Source organism: Mastigoproctus giganteus, chromosome 10 (genome assembly GCF_048544385.1).
Source record: "Mastigoproctus giganteus isolate SK-2022 chromosome 10, ASM4854438v1, whole genome shotgun sequence".
Lineage (NCBI taxonomy): Eukaryota > Metazoa > Arthropoda > Arachnida > Uropygi > Thelyphonidae > Mastigoproctus > Mastigoproctus giganteus.
In genome coordinates, this window is record NC_143584.1 from 66,443,095 (window position 1) to 66,455,877 (window position 12,783).

The 12,783-nt window shown below is 36.7% G+C and overlaps 1 protein-coding gene across 1 annotated transcript in view; it reads right to left on the minus strand.

Annotated features, from left to right (window-relative positions):
- Positions 1–2,912: 2,912 nt before the first annotated feature.
- The window catches only part of Polr2E (DNA-directed RNA polymerases I, II, and III subunit Rpb5), a 128,405-nt gene continuing 118,534 nt past the window's right edge, over positions 2,913–12,783 (minus strand). The window contains exon 8 of the mRNA XM_090382699.1: positions 2,913–2,978. Within this exon, the coding sequence (XP_090238825.1) occupies positions 2,913–2,978 (66 nt within the window). The remainder of the gene's footprint in view (positions 2,979–12,783) is intronic.

Sequence of the window (12,783 nt, forward strand, 5' to 3'; positions counted from 1 at the left end):
TTGCGAACACTATTTTTTGCCGATCATACGCATTAATGAGTTCGACTTTATCTTTTAAAGTTAAATGTTTATGAGAAGACATTGTGCACTTCACACGACACTGAACAAAACTGAAACTGAAAAGACGAAAGGCAGACCATATTTCCCCCCCCCTGCACACACCGAATTCATTAGAAGTTTTACATGTGCCTTAAAATTCTTGAAAAGGGGTTTAGAACCGCGAGATAAACCTTGATAAAATTCAGAGAATTGGAAATAGAAAATAAACACACGATTGAGGCAATACGTGGAAGAAACGTTCCTAGAAAAAGGGCGTGAGCTCACCCGCTGTCCGTTATGGGGAGATCAAATTAAGTGCTAATCTAAACGAAACAGTGCAGATTGCCTGTCCACGTCCGTTACAGAGAATGTCCGCTAGACAGAAGCTGCAAACACGTTAAAACCAATGGAGGTGAGTTGGGGAATTTGAAAATGTCCGTTGTAGAGAGATGTCCGTTAACGAGAGGTGTCCGTTAGAAGTTTCACTGTATATCTTTTCTCAATTTCTTGAACTGTTGGTTCAACATTTGTTTCAATTATATATACATAGTATTTGTTTCAAAGAAAGGAAGTCAAAGAGTTCTGAGTAATTAGTCGAGTTGGGAGAACGATAGTGGCAACAGATGAATTTGAGAGAATGAGGTAGAAAGAATTTAAGCCAGAAGAGATTCTCAATTAGAGACGATTCGAGGTTTGGAATTCTTTGATGAAGAATACCAGAAAAAAACAAATGAACAAGCATCTTGAAGTGAAAGGAATCACAAACTAGTTAAGGGAACTGATATGAGAGATGGCTGATTCAACATTGAGATTGGAACTGAGACTATGCATATTTCTGAAATGAATAATGAAAGTTTTTGGGAGTTTAGATCTTTCTGCTGTTTGTTCTATTAATTTCATTATTCATAATCCATCCGGGTAGGTAAATAAAAGTGGAGAGGGGAACATGCATGGATTAATTATATTTTTGGATATGTTGTACACACAGTAGTAATATACCTAAGTCATTGATGTGGTATGGCCTCTGTAAAGTCTCTCATATACACATTACTTAGACTTCCTCCAAGTTGCTAGCCAGCAGAGTAGATGTTTGTTTGTTTGTTATTTTGGTTTTTAGGAGCATTAGCAACTAAGGCCATATTGCTCGGGGAATATGCGGTGGTCATTCCCTGACCTTTCCGCATCCTCTGTATTTGGTGGTGACAGGCTCAAACCCCGGTCTAATCAAGAAGCATGTGCTACGTACTGCTGCTCCTTCCCACCTGGCTACGGAGATGCCGCCAGCAGAGTAGAGGCAGCAAGATATACATTATCTGATCTGGATGCCTACTAGTTATCAATTGGTTCAGCCTGGTGGTCTGCAAAAACTCTTAAGAACTGCAGCCTTGAAATGTAAGGAATGACAGATCTCACCATGATGCAATCATAAACATGATTCTATTTCTTGCCTAAATTCTAATACTAAATGCTGTACAAAATTCAGTATGTACTTTTTTTCTGGAATGCCTACTTCAGGAGAAGGAATAGGCATTAGATTAATAGACCCTACAATATGCATGTTCCCCTCTCCACTTTTATTTACCTACCCGAATGGATTATGAATAATGAAATTAATAGAACTTTCATTGGTTGCTAAAACTCCTCATTCACTATCATTAACTGCTGGAAAGCAAACTTGACAAAATGAACAGCAATTGTGCCTAAATACAAAATGCTGTAAAAGGAAAGGCACATGAAATGAACAACCAAGTGATAATAGCACACTGAACCATAAGCTATTCATTACAGCTGGGATTTTGCTTAGTGTCAATTGCACTGCCTAGAGAGTGCTATAAAAGCTGTTTAAGTTCACAGTTTCATATATTCTTTATTTATTTTGAAGTTACTTTATCTAGTTTAGTATTTTCCACAATATGAAAAGGTAAAATTTTTTGAAGAGTGCTTTAATTCTATAGTTTGAAAAACAAGACATCCATAGTGTGGCTATTGAAAAAATTTTGTGCAAAATGTTTTACCCCATAAAATTTTACCCTAAAGGGATAATTTTACCCTATAACGGATCCACAGCCTGGAACATCAGGACTGAAAATGAACATGGATGACATTTGAAGCTGATGACATTGAATCAGCTCTTTATAATATGTCATCTGATACTGTAACTTCTATTCAAGTGATGTGGATTCTGAATCTCATACAAATGCATCTTTTAATATCAGAATGCTACAAACAACAGATGCTAGCATTACTTGGAGTAATGGTTCTTCACAGATGAAATCCTTGACTAAAAAGCACTGACTACTTGTTCCAGCACCCCAATGCACTGTTTCAGTTTTATAAAGGACCCTTGCAAATATAAGAGCAGCAGTGAATGTATTAAAAGCTGATCACAGAAATCAGCATCAACCATTATATTCATAATTTCATATCTAACATATTGCTTTTGTTGTGTTTGTTCTTCTAAATGTGGTTTATTATTATTATTAGCCATATAGTGCAAGGAAGCCTGAGGCTTATGCTGCACAAGCCAAAAAAATTCCCAAGTTATCCCCCCCCCCTCTCTCTCTCTCTCTCTCTCTGTGTGTGTGTGTGTGCGTGTGTGTGTGTGTGTGTGTGTGTGTGTGATATGAGAATAAATTATAACTTACATAGCTTATAACTTTGTGAATTTCCTTTTTTGATATTTCACCATTTAAAATGAGAGGAAAAAACTAGTTTTTTAAATTATTTATTGGCTAATTCAAGGGGTTATAAGACCACTTCAGATAGAAAATTTTCTTTATACAAATGTTTTTTTTTTTTTGGTTCATGACTGGAAGAACAAAATTTATACTCCAGAAAGAGTATATATATATAATATATATAAGTATATATAATTATACAACTAATCTATAAGAAATGTAGCGCCCTGCTGTTTCACTAGGCCTAATAATCTTCACAACCTGAAAAAGAAAATGATTGCTGGTTTTATATATTTAAAAAGGTTACAAATAAACAAAATAATAAAAATTTTAAATATGTTTATAAAATGACTAACAAATTCTTATTAATATTTACACACCCAATTACACTCGCTGAATGACAGAAAATCACTATACTAACATGAAGAACATATTAAAGGTTGAATTAATTTAACTCATATTTTCTTCAGACATTTTCTTCAACACAAATTTACTGTTCAGCTGAGAAATTTATTGCATAGGCTGTGAAACCCCATGGACAGAGTTTATTGATTAAAGTACACAGTTTCACCGAATACATGATTTAAAAATGGTGCTAGTCAGTTGACTTTCTTTTTAATTTCTAGAATGTGTTGGACTTTTTTTTGAAATCTACTTGAACAATGCCAATATTTCATCTTTTCTTAATGGACTGTACTTTTTACGTTTTAATAAAAAATTAAAAATTTTAAAACAACGCTGTCTTTTACACCTTTTATTTTCAAAAGGAAAAAAATATTTTTTGCAGAAAATTGCAAAAATGTTTTTGAACATAAAATAGAAACAGTCTTTTCCTTTTTTCTTTTCCAGTTTAAAGACCATTTGGTGTGCAAAACTTGAAGATGCATGCACATATGTATAAAATATTATTAAAAAAATTTTAAAAAGACAGGCATATTCAATACTACTGGTTATTATTATCCATTTTTTTCACATTGGCTAATGTCCTATTATCGTTGGTTGGAAGTTAACAAGAGCCATTTGTTGAATAAAAACAGGACTAGCTGAAAAAATGCCACGAGTTACATCGAAATGTGTATGTCTGCAATTCTGCCAAAACATGATTATATGCTGAAAATTTTGTAGATAAACTCCTCAACACTTCAGGGAAACTGCAAGAGCCTAGGAGGAAATTTTTATCACCATGGCCTACACTTGTAGGTAGAAGGAAACTATTTTGTAGAGATGGTATGCAGTTGAACAAAGGTGGTGCGAGGATTTTTGACAGTAATATTGAAGAGCCCTTAAGGGTTAAGGAAAACTGTTAGTTGGGGAGGAGAAGGGTAACACAGATCTGCATTTATCTGATGATATGGGTCAAAGTAATGCTTGAACTCATCTCAAGAATTCTTGTTTGTTGCCACAACAAACAAGAATTGTTGGCAAGATGCCCTGAAGGTAGCAATGTTTCACATGAACAAGATGAAAAAGATAGTGAAACAAGCATAAATTATATCAAGGGGTAGTAAAAATTGTGTCAGGGTAGTAAAACTACAGAAGAATACTTAGTATTAACTGACTAGAGTAATGTCAGGAGTGTTGTCAATAAAATGACTGTATTTGAACTCCTGGTTAGGACAGTTAATGCTGACATAATAGGGCTAACAGAAACGTGGTGCCATCCGAAAATTGGGGATGATGAGTTCCACTGGAAAGATACTTAGGGAAGATAGGAGGGGTGGTGGTGTCATGCTTACCAAAAGCAGCCTGAGCACGAGGAAAGCTTTCCTGGATTCAGATGTTTCACATGCTAGTATAGAATCTGTATAGTTGGAAACATAGGTTGAGAGTCGTAGGTGGTAGATGACTTTTATCAACTGGTGAAATACCACCACTTTGCTTATTGGAGGCTTGAAGTGGTGAAACCCATGTTTAGTCTCTAGAGCAAAGTTTCCAGCACCCCCCTCCCCCCATACTTCTCCTTCAACCCATGCACGGTACTAAGTACTATAGGTTTTGATACTTTTCGTGTTTGGGGTTTTCATAAAAAAAAAAAAAATCTACAGACCAGAAGATATATGGCAAGAGTCTTTACATGTAAATGGAATGGGCAAGCAAGCACAAATGTCTTATTATGGGTGACTTCAATCTGCCCTAGACTGATTGGAAAGTGGGAGGGGAAACTCACCTTGGGGAAAATTTTTCTAAATAAACTAGATGATTTTTATTTGTACCATCATAACACTTGGGGAGGGGGGGTTATTCTGACATCATTACTCAAAAGTTAGGTGACATCACATGACTTAATGTCCTATTTCAGAAGGAGGATGCCGAAATGGATGAATGCAGATTTGACTGGTCAAATAGAGCAGAAAAAGATAGCATGGATTACAGAGCAATGAAAAGTACTGAAGCCTACAACAGCTACAAGTTGATTTCTAACAGTACCACAGATAAGGTCAGGGAGAACAAGGCCATGTATGCAAAAACACTGGCTAAAGCAGCAAAGAATGGGGAAAAAGAATTTTTCGTGTATGTGAACACAACAAAGAAGAAAGCTAATCAGTTCGGACTTTTGTGAACTGGATGTGGGAAAGTCTTATATAACCCAGCTGATGTTTGCGGATGATTCAATAGGTACTTTGCATCAGTCTTTACTCACAAAAGACCCTTCATAATGAGAAGAGGCTGTCATATGAAATTAATAATTTCGAAATTACAGATGACTGTTTATTAGAAAAACTTTTGGGAATAAAGGCAAGTAGGGCTCCTGGAGCTAATCGCATATACCCAGTTATTTTGAAAGAGAGCATGAGGGAGTGTACTGAACCACTGAAGTAAATTATAAGGGTATCTTTAGACTGGAGAAGCACTAACATATCACCAATATATAAAGGCAGTTCTACGAGCGAGGTTGGTAACTACAGTCCAGTTAGTCTGACTTCAGTGAGAGTGAAAATTCTCAGAAGCAATGATTATTAGTGCAACCCAGGGACAATTAGATAGATATGACATTCTGAATAACACACATGTTTGTTAAGGGAAAATCATGTTTAATTAACTTAGGCTATTTTGACACAGTTACTCATGAGCTAGATTTAGGGAACAATTTCGATATAGTTTATTAGGGTTTCAGCAAAGAATTTGACTTTCTTCCTATTGAGAGGTTACTGTATACGCTTGAACAGGTTGGGATTACCATTAAAATTCAAAGATGGATTGCTGGGTGCCTGCAGGGCAGAAGGCACAGGGTTGTGATTAATGGATATTCTTCAGATTGGTGTAGTCAGGAGTGGGCCTCCCAAAGATCGGTTCTTGGACCACTGTTGTTTCTCATTTTCATAAATGACATCGACGTTGGGATAAAGGCATGATGTCAAAATCTGCAGACAACATAAAGATTGGCAGGGTCATTAATGATCAGTACCAAGCAGTGCTCCATAAGGATGACTTGAACAGACTTCAAAGATGGTCAGAGAAGTGGCAGCTATGTTTTAATGCTGCTAAATGCAAGGTCTTAGGGGAACACCAATCCCCAAATAAATTATCCACTTGGTGGGGTTGAATTAAAAACAGTAGAGGAAGAAAGGGATTTGGGAGTTATAATATGGGTAGATATGAAGTTTTCTGAGAAGTGAGAAGTACAGCCAGTAGCCCAGAGTGTCCTGTCGATGATTTATTGAACTCCTGTTTATTGAATCTCCTGTAGAGATATAAACAATGGTGAGCTATAGTGGGCTTGCGAGAGCCCGTTGTTATTTTTTTTGAAAATCTGCAAGCCCATTGTTGAGACGATCATTTATTTTACAAATGAAATCCTGAATGCAATTATTGAGTATCCAGAGCCGAAACTACAGTAGGGTGAGTGGAGCCCCCTTCCTAGCATTTTAATGGTGCAATCGATCGGTTATGTATTTTAAAATTGCTTAATTTTTGATTTAATTACAGTCGGACCTCTGTTAAACCAACTTTTTTATACTGAATTTTTTTTAAATTCCCCTTGGTAATTACATTTAAAATACATTAGTTTCCGTAGAACAAAAATAATTTTCATGAAACGAACATTTTAGGAGAGACAACTTTGTATGCATTGTTCTCACCTCTGGCCTTTAGGTAATCAGCAAGCGCGAATTAAGGGTGAAAGGGATTACCGTTCCACAACGTTAGTGATGCCCGTAAAACTTATGCAGCCACATTCCAAGAAATCGCGCTAGTCAATATGCTTTCCATAGCCAGTCAGAGGAGTAAGAAAATTCCCGACATGGATAATAGCCTCTGGTCAATCTGTGTTGTGGTTCCCCTTTACTCCGACAAATGAGCGTATGTTTTTCGGAGAAGTGAGTGATCTGGGCCTTCCAGTAAATTTCTCCTGTCTATTTACATGGTCACAGTAGCTGAATATCTGAGTGATTCCGATATTTTGCAGTATTCAAAGAACTTGTGACAGTAACAACTTAGGGGGGGGGGAACTGAGGCAACTAAGATATTTCGTAAAGTTTATATAAATAAATTTTACGAAGATGAAATGTTGGCAGATTTTGAAACTTTGTCGAGCCTTTCACTGTGTAGAAAATGTTCTAAAATATAATGGCATACAGGCAATAATTAAAAAAAAAAAAAAAAACTATTACCAATCTCCAAAAATCTAGCGCGAATTAAGGATGATTACTAAAGAACTTGATGTGGAAACTACAAAGATCGGTCGTGTGTTTGGGCTACAAAGAGCAGCTTGTGGCTTGCGAATGGTAATTGCGGGTTAAGGGAATTATCCTGCATTGTGCAAACATTTTGAATCAGAAGTTAAATATTCGGGACTGTTAAAGCGACTTTTAAATCTGGAATTTCTTAACCATTTAGCACCAATGATCGACATCCTGCAGGAGCTCTCTTACATTTCAGATGCTTTACAGATTCACTATGGCAAAAGCAGATAAATCAATTATTCGAACTATCAATGCTATTGCTAATTTGAAAAAATTCTGAAGGAAAATATGAACTAAAATTGAGAGCATGTTGAAGTGGAAAGAATTTGAAGGAATCAAAATCGAAAGCAAGAACAGTAAAATTACCTCGTGACAAGTTATTAAATGCATTGTTTTATCCTTAAAGGATAAGTTATTAATGCAACAGGGTGATTTTAAATTAAATAAAGAAAATAATCATACCATTGAAAAAAATTTTAAACATATTCTACCGGAAATTGTGGAATTTAAAAGAACTTTCGTCTCGGTGGCAAGACTGAAAACCGAATAAGAAATTTGTTTTCTGATAAAATACGAAATTTGTTTTCTGAAAAAATGAATGATTTTAGAGATTTTGTCGAAGACAGTTTATTTTTAAAATCAAGTGAAATTCCCTTTACAAATAAGAAAGCCAGAAATATCTTTGAAACTATTGTGATTAGCAGTGCTGAAACTGAGCGAGCTTTCAGCGTAATGAATAATATTGTGTGAATGAATGAATAAATGAACGAATAATGTTGAAAATTAAACACATTGCAGATTATGATGACCATACATCTAAATGGAAAACCATTGCTTCAATTTGATCCAGATCGTTATGTCAATATTAATAAAGAAGTAAATTTCACATGGCAATTTTTAAAAGAAAATTTTCTTGAATATTTGTGCAATATTTTTTTCATGTAATCTGTAATTTTTGTGTACCTTTTCTAGAACAATTTGTTTTTTATGTAATATTTGTTTTTATATTCTAGAATGTTTGTGATAATTCGTTATTTGTAATATGGGAAATATTTTTGTTATTTTTTATTCGCAATATTAAAATTTTATCATGAAAATGTATCCATTATATTTCCCTAGTTGTAAAAAAAAGAATAAAAAAAAGTCGCGCATCTGCCGAGCACACACGGTAGATGGTTTCATGTGAAACATCCTTCGCGTCACTATATGACGTCACATGGTTGTGACGTCATACTATTAAAAAATTCCAAAAAGTTAGAACTCGAGATATTGTACTGGTCACGAAAAACGCGTCACACTCTCTAATCTAATCATACTACTAGTGAGTGTCCCACAGACTAGTGGTCCCAGCGTGGGAAGCACCTCTGGCACACACAGCGGGTGACGTCACTTCCGTGACCGATCAGATTTACTCGATAGTTACCCCCCCCCCCCCAAAAGGATGTTTTACATCAAAAAGTCGCCAAAAGTGCGAGCCCATTGTCAAAATATTCACAGCACACCACTGGATATAGAGGTCATAGTCTCACTGTATAAGGCATTTGTAAGACAACATTTGGAACACTGTGTTCAAGTATGGAGACCTTATCTGAAAATAGACATTAAATTTCTTGAAACGGTCCCAAAGACAGGACACTCGAACGGTGAGTTCAGCAGAAGGATGACCGTATGAGGAAAGACTCCGGTTACGTGGGCTTCACAGCTTGGCAACCTCAGAAGTGATCTGATTGAGGTCTATAAGATCCTGAGAGAGATTAGTAAAATGAATGGAGGTGGAATTCTCACTGTTATTAAGAATTCCAGAACTAGGGTCCATAACTTCAAATTACAGTGGAAGAAGTGACATATTGCAATTGTTTTGTCGATTTCCATATTTGGATAGTGTCAGCCATGTGAAGCACAGTAATGCATTTGCCATTAAGTTATGATGGTTCTGAACTACTTAGTGGATTGTTGCTCTGAATTATTGTAATTGTGACCTTTTAAGGTATGTTGGAACTCCAAAGGAGCTCATTCTTCCAACTTGGTAATGAGTATTTGGTAAGGAGTTTAATGAACAGAATGTTAAATTAAGCAATTAGAAATCCTCAATTTAAAAATGTTTCCCATAGGCAGAGTGAAATATTTATAAATTCTGAAATAGTATTTAAAAACGATCTTTAACTTATTTATGTGTATCTTTTCATTTTTATTTGTGTAGTTAATATTTCATACTCTTGGGTCATTTTCCCTTCTAAGTTCTAAGCTTCCGGCCCCTTGGAAAACTTCTTAACTGGGTTCTACTGTATGTCATTATTATCTTCTTCGAATTTCCTGTGCCATCATCTTCTTCTTTTTCTGCATAATCAACGACAGTTTATTCTTGAAAGATTGTTTTGCCATTGCAATTCTGGTTTTGAATCTCAGTATGACATGAAAAATTGCAAATATCTGCTCCAGATCTACCTAAAGTGATCTACCTGTTCTATTCTTACTCCATCGATCACAATTTGGAAGGGAATTGACCTTTTACCAATCATTTTCATCACGTTCATCTTCATTCCACACTTCAGCACTTTCTTATTTAGTCTTTTGAACATTTTTTGCAGTGTAGCAGGACTAGTATGGCCTGATCATCTGCAAACTTAATAGCCTGTATGTACTTTTCACCCATTTTAACCCCCCACTTCTCACTCCCAAGTGCCTCTTTTATTATCACTTTGGCAAAAGCATTGAACAATCCAGGTGAAAGTAAGCATCCCTGCCTTACTCCCTTTTTAACTTTAGCTTTTTCTGTCAGTTCTCCCCTCACTCAAGATAAGAGTGAGTTCACCCCTCACTCTTATCTTTGCATTTTGTCGTCTTCTACATAAGTCATCATAAGTCATCATAAGATCAGTCCAATAATCTTCTTGCATCCAATTTTCTCAAGCAATGGGAACAATTCTCTGCAGATTACTCGATCAAATGCCTTCTCGTAATCCACAAAACACACACAGAGGTTTCTTCCCATGTTATACATTTTCTCTCCCAACACTCTAAACGTTTCAATGGCACCTCTCTTCAATCTGCCTCTTTGAAAGCCACATTGTGAGTCATCCAGAAATTGTTCAATATGACTCTCCATACGGCCTTTGATAACTTTCAGCCGAATCTTGGATGCATGGGTAATAAGACTTATAGTTCTGTAGTCTTGGCATACTGTTGGTGTCATCTTGGGTATAGGGATTATGACTGATGTGCAGAATTCCACCAGCCAACATTCATCCCTGTATTTCTTCTTTATCAATTTAAATAAGGCTTTCTTCAGATTTTCTCCACTATATTTTAAAAGCTCTGCTGGTATGTTGTCAATTCCTGCGTGTTTTGTTATTACTAAGAGCCTTTAAGGCTGTGTTGAATTCATCTTTAGATATTTCCTCCTCCGTGCTTTCTTGTTCTTCTAGCGCCATATTCCTTCATGTGTACATGCCTGAATCTTCATAAAGTTCTTCAACATATCTCCTCCATCTTTCCTTTTGTTTTTCGAAATTTAGTACTGTCATTCCCTTTTCATCCTGCATTGCTGAACAAAATATTGCAGAAATTAAACTGTTGACAAAACTTAAATCACTGAAGAAGTTAAATTTAAGCTACCGAAAGTTACAAAATTCCCACCAAAATCTCGATAACAAAGGCTTTCTGAATATTAAAGCTGTAGCTTTCCAAATACTTTACAAATTTAAACTTACAGTATGCAATGGAATACTGCTGACAAAACTTTTAACCACTAGTGAAATTAAATTTAAGCTAACCAAAGAAAGTTATGAAGGCTATTTGAATATTAAGCTGTAGCATTCCAAATACTTATCTAAATACAAAAATAAACTACCTACTTGACTACAGGAATTCACACTATACAGGGTGTCAAAAATATTGGTACAAACGTTTAGGGGAGGTAGGTAACATCTAAAGGAATGTGAATCGCATAGGAACCCATGCTGGCAGACATGCACCTAGTGTATGGATCAGCAGAGGGCCCACATGGTGTGTGCCCCCATGCGGCACAACATTGCTTCGCAATAAATGTGTGGGCAGGTATGGTGGGTGACTGGTTAGTCGGCCCATACCTGTTACCATCCCGCATGAACTCCGCCAAATATCGGATCTTTCTTGAAAAAGTTCTACCAGGGTTACTTGACGATGTTCCAGCAAATGCGAGACTCAACATTTGGTTTCAACATGACGGGGTGCCTGCCTATTATGGAAGGTGTGTTCGTGACCATTTGAACAGGCGTTTTGGGCGTCGATGGATTGGCCGTGGTGAACCCAATGCCTGGCCCCATGCTCACCTGATTTCTTTCTGTGGGGGGGGGCCCTCAAATCTATCGTGTATGAATCGGCTGTGGAGATGGAAATGGATCTCGTGGCGAGATTCGTCTGCGCTGCTGCTACTGTCAAAGAAACTCCAGGTGTGTTCGACTGTGTCCGCCAATCCATGCTGCATCGGTGTCACGCATGCATCGTGTCTCGTGGTGGAACCTTCGAGCATCTGTTGTAACATCATGAAATGCATCCATCTCGTACTCCATTGTTAATATTATGTCAAATAAATGTTTGCCACTAATTATTGTCTTGTGTCAATTCTGCTTCTTGTGCCTCTGCTACTACTTTCCTGTGATGTTTCCAGTTATGGGTTCCTATGCGATTCACATTCCTTTAGGGCGCCTTCGTAGCCAGGTGGGAAGGAGCAGCAGTGCGTAGCACACGCTTCTTGATTAGACTGGGGTTCGAGCCCGTCACCACCAAATATGGAGGATGCGGAAAGGTCAAGGAATGACCACCGCATATCCTGGAGCAATATGGCCTTAGTTGCTAATGCTCCTAAAAACCAAATAACAAACAAACATTCCTTTAGATGTTACCTACCTCCCCTAAATGTTTGTACCAATATTTTTGAGACACCCTGTATATTAACTACAGTTTAGTATATTAAAATAAAAAAAGTAAAAAATAAATAAATAACTCTAAATTATTTCAAAACCTAACCTGCAATGAAGAGGTTGAGAAATATGCAGCCACACACTAGTGTTGATCCCAGAATCTGTATCATTGTAGCCAATCAGATTTGTCAGACAATATCTCACCTGAATAAATCCACGATGTGACTAAAATATATAAATTCTTCTTTATTCTTGAAACAGCCAATGCCAGAAGATTTGCATATTAACTTATATTAAGAACAACATATTAAATTAATTATTGAGGGCAGCCAGACTTTTGGCATCACAGTCCACAATGGGCTATACATGTTTCCACGGCAGTGTGCTGGCTCACACCTGACACCTCCATACTCATGGCCATGCACTATAATCACTAGACCACATCCATCTCACAAAATTGCCATATAACTGCATTCCTGTCAA